The sequence below is a fragment of the Pecten maximus genome, chromosome 15 (genome assembly GCF_902652985.1).
Source record: "Pecten maximus chromosome 15, xPecMax1.1, whole genome shotgun sequence".
NCBI classification, from domain to species: Eukaryota; Metazoa; Mollusca; class Bivalvia; order Pectinida; family Pectinidae; genus Pecten; species Pecten maximus.
Window position 1 is genome coordinate 2,486,011 of NC_047029.1, and position 10,225 is coordinate 2,496,235.

At 41.7% G+C, this 10,225-nt stretch overlaps 1 protein-coding gene across 1 annotated transcript; it reads right to left on the bottom strand.

Moving 5' to 3' along the window:
• Window positions 1-7,975: 7,975 nt before the first annotated feature.
• Window positions 7,976-9,490, bottom strand: LOC117344084 (mucin-17-like). Its single transcript, XM_033906734.1, has one exon. It carries the CDS (start codon window positions 9,488-9,490, stop codon window positions 7,976-7,978), a length of 1,515 nt encoding a protein of 504 aa, XP_033762625.1.
• Window positions 9,491-10,225: the final 735 nt, after the last annotated feature.

Here is a 10,225-nt window from a genome sequence, read left to right on the forward strand (position 1 = left end):
CATCCTGTTTGTATTGTTGATGTCTAGAAAGGTATTTTCTTAAATCCTGATCATACAAAGTCATTTTTTCGTCAAGTGGAAGATCTTCACGTTGCAAAGTACTTGCCATTTCCCCCTCAATGTGGTGAAGGGATTTCACGAAAGAGTCTACAGGAGGCTTAGGTCTGAAGTTGGTGACGGGACCTTGTACGTCCAGTATCTTTTTTTTCATCTTTTAAATAGACCGGACAGGACTTGTGTTGCCAAGGGTAGTAAGATGGATGTGATGGCAGGTAAAAATCCTCCTTGTTGAATGATACGTTTTTTAGTTTTGAACGGAGATTTCAATAATTGTCTACACTTTTGTTTGTGACGGGACAACCGTCTCTTTTGCTTTGGTGTCAAAGGCAAACGACCCTGTAGAATGTTTTGTATGCACTCACATAAACAGTATATGAAACTTTTACTGGCCTTTTCTACGATGACTTTGCATATAGAAGGTTCGGCTTGGCAAAAATACTCCAAGTCTTTACAATGTTTCTCCAGATATGAAGACATCTTCGTCAAACAACATCTACCTTCCATGAAGCATATATATATACGTTTTTAGGTGCCATACACAAACTGATACTCTCCAGGAAATATACATGTACGTAATCTGAGATCTGAAGGAGTGTTTTGTTTCAAATCTACTAACAGATATCCATGAGGATGAAGAGTAGCATCCTTGTAGGCTTCCATCAGTAAAGTTTTACCTGGAAACATCTGCTGAGACAAACACCTGACCTGTGACGAATCTCTAGGATTTTTCATCAAAACAATGTAATGAGTATTCAAACTGATGTCTCTATGTTTTTTACTCTGACAAAATAAATTCTGAACTATATACATGACGCAATGATGACTCTTCTTGGTGAATAATGACGTTACGTCAGAGTTAACTTCAGACATCAAATCATCTATCACTATCAAATTATTCACAGACGTGTCTAGTTCCATTAGATCGGGTAAACCTTCATGAAACTCTACTTTGTCAATGAAACCACAGATTGTTTGATATTCTTCATAGCACCACAGGATTTTATCCGGTATGGGAGTCATTATCTGTTGAATGTTGTCTATAAACCTCTTCACAAACGTTGTTTTTCCACTTCCTGTAGGACCTGCTATCATACAGGTAAAGAAATGTTTCCAGGGCAAGAAATGTCCTCTAGGTACTGGGGGTAACGTGCTTACCGGTACATTAACTATATCAAATTCCTCCTGAGAGGTAATTTTGCCAGATGATGAACACGGTATTTCACGTAGATCTTTGAAATGTTTTCTTCTGATATGTTGATCCAGAGAGTTTTTCAACGTGTACATTTTAGAACAAAATTGACACACGTAAGCCATGGCTTTCTTTATTTTGGTGTTTTTTTCCAGCTTATTTATAGTTTTTATGGGCACTTCAATGTCATCATAATCTATCCAGGAATAAAAAAAATTTGGCCATCCTAACCATCTAATCAACGCTAATTTCTTTCCTTTGACTCTCTTAACTTTTAAGACTTCTTCTATTTTCCACTTCGTTTCTTTTGATTTGTAGACCTTTTGTAATTCTTGAGCGTAGAAAACCCCCTCTATCTGTTCACCCATCATATCTTTGACTTTATAAACCGGAACACTTCCTCTGTAATATCTGTGAGAGACTATGAATAGTTCATCTGTCCATTTCTGATGCCACCCCCGACGGAATTCACGGACTTTGTAACTCAGCCTCACTTGATCTCCTTTTTTGAATTTGTGTGGCATCTTTTTCTTGGGAGGTTCATGGTCTCTTTTCGAAAAGATGATGTTTTGTGTGTCATTGTCTACATCCTTGGGTGCAAATCCATGCAGACCAGAGTGTGTTCTACTGTTGTAACTTCTAATGATGTCAGGTAACACATCGATAAAGGTAAACGTTTGATTGGAATGCAAGTATCTGTACAAAATATTTTTTCAACTTCCCTATAAATGATTCAGCAAATGCAGCTTTATGAGCACTGTGACTTGCAATGTGGGTGACCCCAATGGCTTTGCAATGCTTTTGAAATGCGTTGTTTAAGAATTCTTTTCCATGATCTTATCTGATGATGATGGGCTGACGTTCTGCAAATATCTTTTTGAAAGCCTCCAACACTGTGGTAGCCTTCTTATTTTTAAGGGGTAGTACCCAAGCATAACGTGAAAAATGATCCACAACAACTAGTAAGAAAGTGATGCCTTCATCATAGTCTTTAATATTGGAAACATCTGCTAAATCAGCATCCCACATGTAATCCACACTCACCAAAGGAGTTTTGACTTTTGGTGTTTTGTGTCTAACTTGTCTTCTTACACTATAAGGATCTTGATTCTGCAACCAAGCAGTGACCTGTGATAGACTTATCTTCAATTTGCCTTTCTTTTGTATGCCCTCATACAACCTCTTGGGGCCAGTGAATCCCAACACATGTTTTGGATCATACCATATCTTCTTCAGAAAATCTTTCTGCTTTTTTGGCAACATTTTTTCTTATTCATATATTCATTGCAACTCCTTTTATACCTTTTCATGTGTTGCTAACAGTTCAAATTGTTTAAGAAATGAATCGGTTCTTTGCACTTCACATAAATCTTTGGTAAATATTTCACAAACTAATTTTCCACGTAAACAAGTACGGTCTACAGCATTTATTACTTCCCAATAATCATTTTTTGTTTTGATGCACATTATCAATGATATCCAGCTTTTGCTTTTTCTCAGTTTCCACCTCAGGTAAAATTTGATTGGAGACCGAATGATTTTTAACATGGTGTATGCTGAATTTGACAACATCATAAAAATGATACATATTTCCCGTAAGATGATTCCTTTTATACACTTGTTGGCAACTTTTTCCTTTATTCCAAAAATAGATTTGACTTCACTTCACCTTTCAAAACATCAGGGTCATTTGAATTCTTGTATTTCAATCAGAATTCTATTGTAATGACTGCCATGTTTTTTGGTATACATCATAGAATTTCCAAGACAACTGTAATTGAAGAATGTCATGCCTCTCAAAAATGACAAAACATGACAAAACATGACAAAATCATGACAAATAATGACAAAACATGACAAAATAATGACAAAAATGACAAATAACGTCATGAAAACCAACACGGCTAGCCATTTTACATACTATACTAGCATACCGAAAGCCAATAACGTCATGAAAACCAACCCGGCTAGCCATTTACATACTATACTAGCATGCCTAAAGCCAATAACGTCATGAAAACCAACACGGCTAGCCATTTACATACTATACTAGCATACCAAAAGCCAATAACGTCATGAAAACCAACCCGGCTAGCCATTTACATACTATACTAGCATGCCTAAAGCCAATAACGTCATGAAAACCAACCCGGCTAGCCATTTACATACTATACTAGCATGCCGAAAGTCAATAACGTCATGAAAACCAACCCGGCTAGCCATTTACATACTATACTAGCATGCCGAAAGTCAATAACGTCATGAAAACCAACCCGGCTAGCCATTTACATACTATACTAGCATGCCTAAAGCCAATAACGTCGTGAAAACCAACCCGGCTAGCCATTTACATACTATACTAGCATGCCGAAAGTCAATAACGTCATGAGATCTTGTTTAATCACCAAGGCCTCTGATGAATCTGGTTCCAATGTTTTTTGGTATACACCATGAATCATCAACAACAGATATTGAAAGAAGAAGATGTCCAAAACAACCTGAAAAGATAAAAATCTCAAGAAAATACAAAGAAATGTATGTCACTTCTGTATTTGAAAACCAAGATACAGGGGAGAGAATTGAAGTCATCTATGGGGTTTTTTTCTCTTCCAGAATGCCTCATTCAAGATGGCTGCCAACATTGGCAGCCATCTTGAATGAGGCATTCTGGGAGAGAGAGAAACCCCATAGTGCCTTCTATACTCTCAGTGTCAGCATACAAAATATTCCAGAACACGTGATTATCATGTGTTCATCGACGTATTATATTAATGAAAAGACATTAGGAAACAAATAGCAAGTTAATCCAAAGTATGTACAATTCACATTGTTACATATATGTATTTAACTGAAATCTCAAAAATTTTAATACCATTGAAGGTTTGTGGTAAAGATTAGAAACCAGGTTCCAGTTACATCAATGTTCCTTAACTTAATAACAATAAACACTTTAACATTTTCAGCAGAATTAATTTTCCTGGACAACAGTAATGCTTTCTATGGGTAATTAGATTGACAAATTCTTTAAAGATGATGATGATGGACCAAACACTTAACTACGTCATGCCTGTCCTAAAGAATGAGGTTGACATATCCTCAATGTTTTCCTCCTGTCTGTAGATTGATCTTTAAGTATCGGGTAATTAAAGTTATCACAACATCTTGTCATCCTAACTCTTCACAAAGATTCATTCCCTTTACTAACAGTGATACAGTAAAACATTCCCTCCCAACACTTGTTAGTGAGGGCGGGAGGGGATAGTGTTAAACGGTTACTGCGTGATACCCACGAATCAAATATCTCAACCTCAATCTACAGTAATCCCTGTCGTGCAATGTTTGTGATGCCAGCTTTACGTTGGCGATAACAGAGGGCGATACTGCAAATTGAAATCAAATTTGTAAACAAGTGGTTAAATGTCGTTCCCGTCTGTAATACGCTACACCGCAAGTCCCTCGAGGCTAACACAACACCATACTTCAGATTCAGAAGTACGCCAATTATTTCTTGTAATTATTCCAAACTAATTGATTGCAAGATTTGAACTACACACAGCTGAATTTGGATTGTGTTCGTTCTCGTTCATCACGTTGCCGAGTCTCTAAGGAATTCTTGTCCAGTTGGACACGCATTTTACAGATATCCATCCAGTCCATGTATGGAGGCTTACAATGACGCGTTCCATGTATAGAGAGGGTAGCTTTCTGTGAAGGGTTCAGTTTGTCGAGAGTGGAGCTTTCTGTGAAGGGTCCAGTTTGTCGAGAGTGGAGATTATGTGAAGGGTCCAGTTTGTCGAGAGTGGAGATTATGTGAAGGGTCCAGTTTGTCGAGAGTGGAGATTATGTGAAGGGTCCAGTTTGTCGAGAGTGGAGATTATGTGAAGGGTCCAGTTTGTCGAGAGTGGAGATTATGTGAAGGGTCCAGTTTGTCGAGAGTGGAGCTTTCTATGAAGGGTTCAGTTTGTCGAGGGTTGAGCTTTCTGTGAAGGGTTCAGTTTGTCGAGAGTGGAGCTTTCTGTGAAGGGTTCAGTTTGTCGAGAGAGGAACTTTCTGTGAAGGGTCCAGTTTGTCGAGAGTGGAACTTTCTGTTAAGGGTTCAGTTTGTCGAGAGTGGAACTTTCTGTGAAGGGTCCAGTTTGACGAGAGTGGAGCTTTCTGTGAAGGGTCCAGTTTGTCGAGAGAGGAACTTTCTGTGAAGGGTCCAGTTTGTGGAGAGTGGAACTTTCTGTGAAGGGTCCAGTTTGTCGAGAGTGGAGCTTTCTGTGAAGGGTCCAGTTTGTCGAGAGTGGAGCTTTCTGCGAAGGGTTCAGTATGTCGAGGGTGGAGCTTTCTGTGAAGGGTTCAGTTTGTCGAGAGTGGAGCTTTCTGTGAAGGGTCCAGTCTGGCGGGCTTTCTGTGAAGGGTCCAGTTTGTCGAGCTTTCTGTGAAGGGTCCAGTTTGTCGAGCTTTCTGTGAAGGGTCCAGTTTGTCGAGCTTTCTGTGAAGGGTCCATTTTGACGAGATTTCTGTGAAGGGTCCAGTTTGTCGAGAGTGGAGCTTTCCATGAAGGGTCCAGTTTGTCGAGAGTGGAGCTATCTGTGAAGTGTCTAGTTTGTCGAGAGTGGAGATTATGTTAAGGGTTCAGTTTGTCGAGAGTGGAGATTATGTTAAGGGTTCAGTTTGTCGAGAGTGGAGATTATGTTAAGGGTTCAGTTTATCGAGAGTGGAGCTTTCTATGAAGGGTTCAGTTTGTCGAGAGTGGAACTTTCTGTAAAGGGTCTCATGTATTAAGAGGGTAGCGTTCCATAAAATGTCCAATGTGTAGAGGAATAAAAACGTTCCATAAAATGTCAAATGTGTAGAGAAATAACCTTTCCATGAGGGATTCAATATATCGAGAGGAGGATAGCCTCCCATGAAGTGGCCAATGTACCATCAGGAGGGTTTTCAATTAGGGCTGTAATGTATAAAGACTCATTCTGAATGTGAATTTCGAGATACTAATAAATCCTTTGCTACATACCATCTAGGACGAATGGTATTCCATATCAGAATGAACTTTTTCTTACGAAACAAATTTCGCTTTAATATATATGACTTTTTTTTTTTAAATCAGAGTGTTGTCTTTGATAACGCCAATTCAGGATAGTAGAGGAGTCTACTCTCCTGAACTGGACGGAAGTCAATAGCACACTAGACTCCTGTACTCTCCTGAACTGGACGGAAGTCAATGCCACACTAGAGTCCTCTACTCTCCTGAACTGGACGGAATTCAATGGCACACTAGACTCCTCTACTCTCCTGAACTGGACGGAAGTCAATGCCACACTAGACTCCCCTACTCTCCTGAACTGGACGGAAGTCAATAACACACTAGACTCCTGTACTCTCCTGAACTGGACGGAAATCAATAACACACTAGACTCCTCTTTCTCCTGAACTGGACGGAAGTCAATAACACACTAGACTCCTGTACTCTCCTGAACTGGACGGAAGTCAATAACACACTAGACTCCTCTTTCTCCTGAACTGGACGGAAGTCAATAACACACTAGACTCCTCTACTCTCCTGAACTGGACGGAAGTCAATAACACACTAGACTCCTCTTTCTCCTGAACTGGACGGAAGTCAATAACACACTAGACTCCTCTACTCTCCTGAACTGGACGGAATTCAATGGCACACTAGACTCCTCTACTCTCCTGAACTGGACGGAAGTCAATGCCACACTAGACTCCCCTACTCTCCTGAACTGGACGGAAGTCAATAACACACTAGACTCCTGTACTCTCCTGAACTGGACGGAAGTCAATAACACACTAGACTCCTCTTTCTCCTGAACTGGACGGAAGTCAATAACACACTAGACTCCTGTACTCTCCTGAACTGGACGGAAGTCAATGCCACACTAGACTCCTCTACTCTCCTGAACTGGACGGAATTCAATGGCACAATATACTCCTCTACTCTCCTGCACTTAACGGAAGTCAGTGCCACACTAGACACCTCTACTCTCCTGAACTGGACGGAGGTCAATGACACACTAGACTCCTCTACTCTCCTGAACTGGACGGAAGTCAATAACACACTAGACTCCTCTCTCTCCTGAACTGGACGGAAGTCAATAACACACTAGACTCCTCTCTCTCCTGAACTGGACGGAAGTCAATAGCTCACTAGAGTCCTCTACTCTCCTGAACTGGACGGAAGTCAATGCCACACTAGACTCCTCTACTCTCCTGAACTGGACGGAAGTCAATGACACACTAGACTCCTCTACTCTCCTGAACTGGACGGAAGTCAATGACACACTAGACTCCTCTACTCTCCTGAACTGGACGGAAGTCAATAACACACTAGACTCCTCTCTCTCCTGAACTGGACGGAAGTCAATAACACACTAGACTCCTCTCTCTCCTGAACTGGACGGAAGTCAATAGCTCACTAGAGTCCTCTACTCTCCTGAACTGGACGGAAGTCAATAGCTCACTAGAGTCCTCTACTGTCCTGAACTGGACGGAAGTCAATGACACACTAGACTCCTCTACTCTCCTGAACTGGACGGAAGTCAATGACACACTAGACTCCTCTACTCTCCTGAACTGGACGGAAGTCAATGCCACACTAGACTCCCCTACTCTCCTGAACTGGACGGAAGTCAATGGCACACTAGACTCCTCTCTCTCATGAACTGGACGGAAGTCAATAACACACTAGACTCCTCTCTCTCCTGAACTGGACGGAAGTCAATAACACACTAGGCTCCTCTCTCTCCTGAACTGGACGGAAGTCAATAGCTCACTAGAGTCCTCTACTGTCCTGAACTGGACGGAAGTCAATGACACACTAGACTCCTCTACTCTCCTGAACTGGACGGAAGTCAATGCCACACTATACACCTCTACTCTACTGAACTGGACGGAAGTCAATGCCACACTAGACTCCTCTACTCTCCTGAACTGGACGGAAGTCAATGCCACACTAGACTCCTGTACTCTCCTGAACTGGACGGAAGTCAATGGCACACTAGAATCCGCTACTCTCCTGAACTGGACGGAAGTCAATGACACACTAGGCTCCTCTACTCTCCTGAACTGGACGGAAGTCAATGCCACACTAGACTCCTCTACTCTTCTGAACTGGACGGAAGTCAATAACACACTAGAGTCCTCTACTCTCATGAACTGGACGGAAGTCAATGACACACTAGACTCCTCTACTCTCCTGAACTGGACGGAAGTCAATGCCACACTAGACTCCTCTACTGTCCTGAACTGGACGGAAGTCAATGCCACACTAGACACCTCTACTCTCCTGATATGGACGGAAGTCAATGCCACACTAGACTCCTCTACTCTCCTGAACTGGACGGAAGTCAATAACACACTAGAGTCCTCTACTCTCATGAACTGGACGGAAGTCAATGGCACAATAGACTCCTCTACTCTCCTGAACTGGACGGAAGTCAATAACACACTAGAGTCCTCTACTCTCATGAACTGGACGGAAGTCAATGGCACAATAGACTCCCCTACTCTCCTGAACTGGACGGAAGTCAATGGCACACTAGACTCCCCTACTCTCCTGAACTGGACGGAAGTCAATGCCACACTAGACTCCCCTACTCGCCTGAACTGGACGGAAGTCAATGCCACACTAGACTCCTCTACTCTCCTGAACTGGACGGAAGTCAATGCCACACTAGACTCCCCTACTCGCCTGAACTGGACGGAAGTCAATGGCACACTAGACTCCTCTACTCTCCTGAACTGGACGGAAGTCAATGGCACACTAGACTCCTCTACTGTCCTGAACTGGACGGAAGTCAATAACACACTAGAGTCCTCTACTCTCATGAACTGGACGGAAGTCAATGCCACACTATACACCTCTACTCTACTGAACTGGACGGAAGTCAATGGCACACTAGACTCCTCTACTCTCCTGAACTGGACGGAAGTCAATGGCACACTAGACTCCTCTACTCTCATGAACTGGACGGAAGTCAATGCCACACTATACACCTCTACTCTACTGAACTGGACGGAAGTCAATGGCACACTAGACTCCTCTACTCTACTGAACTGGACGGAAGTCAATGGCACACTAGACTCCTCTACTCGCCTGAACTGGACGGAAGTCAATGGCACACTAGACTCCTCTACTCTCCTGAACTGGACGGAAGTCAATGGCACACTAGACTCCTCTACTCTCCTGAACTGGACGGAAGTCAATAACACACTAGAGTCCTCTACTCTCATGAACTGGACGGAAGTCAATGGCACACTAGACTCCCCTACTCTCCTGAACTGGACGGAAGTCAATGCCACACTATACTCCTCTACTCTCCTGAACTGGACGGAAGTCAATGGCACACTAGACTCCTCTACTCTCCTGAACTGGACGGAAGTCAATGGCACACTAGACTCCTCTACGCCAGACTCTTACTTCGAAATGCACATAAAGCTGTATGTCGATGTCAATTATTCCAATTGTGAGCTTTCTTTTTCTTGATAGTAACATCCTAATAATATGATAAGTTTTCTCATGTTTAGATTATTGGGTGGTTTTTAAGAACACGTGATTATATTATAAAGCAATGCCACAAGATGACTTAGTACATTCACAAAAGGGTCGCTGAATCAAGAGGAATGAAAGTTAACCCATAACATTGTACAAATTCGTCATAGCTGCAGGTGATTTGGTCAGTTTTTGTAGAGTATTTCTCTAGGTACAATAAAAATGCTTCAGACAACATAAATTCTATAACTAGATTCCGGAGACCGATTGCCTATGTAACTCTGCTTAATAATACAGACATGATTATTTGATTAAATTCAGAAGAATAATGTCGTCTTCGTTAATTATGATATGTAACTTAACACTTACGGTTAAGGTAAAACTTAATAAAGCACTCGTTTGTATTACGGAGATATATTCATTCTGATTTTAAATAAATATATTGTGAGGGTATTGCCCTAATCAGATGTAACGAA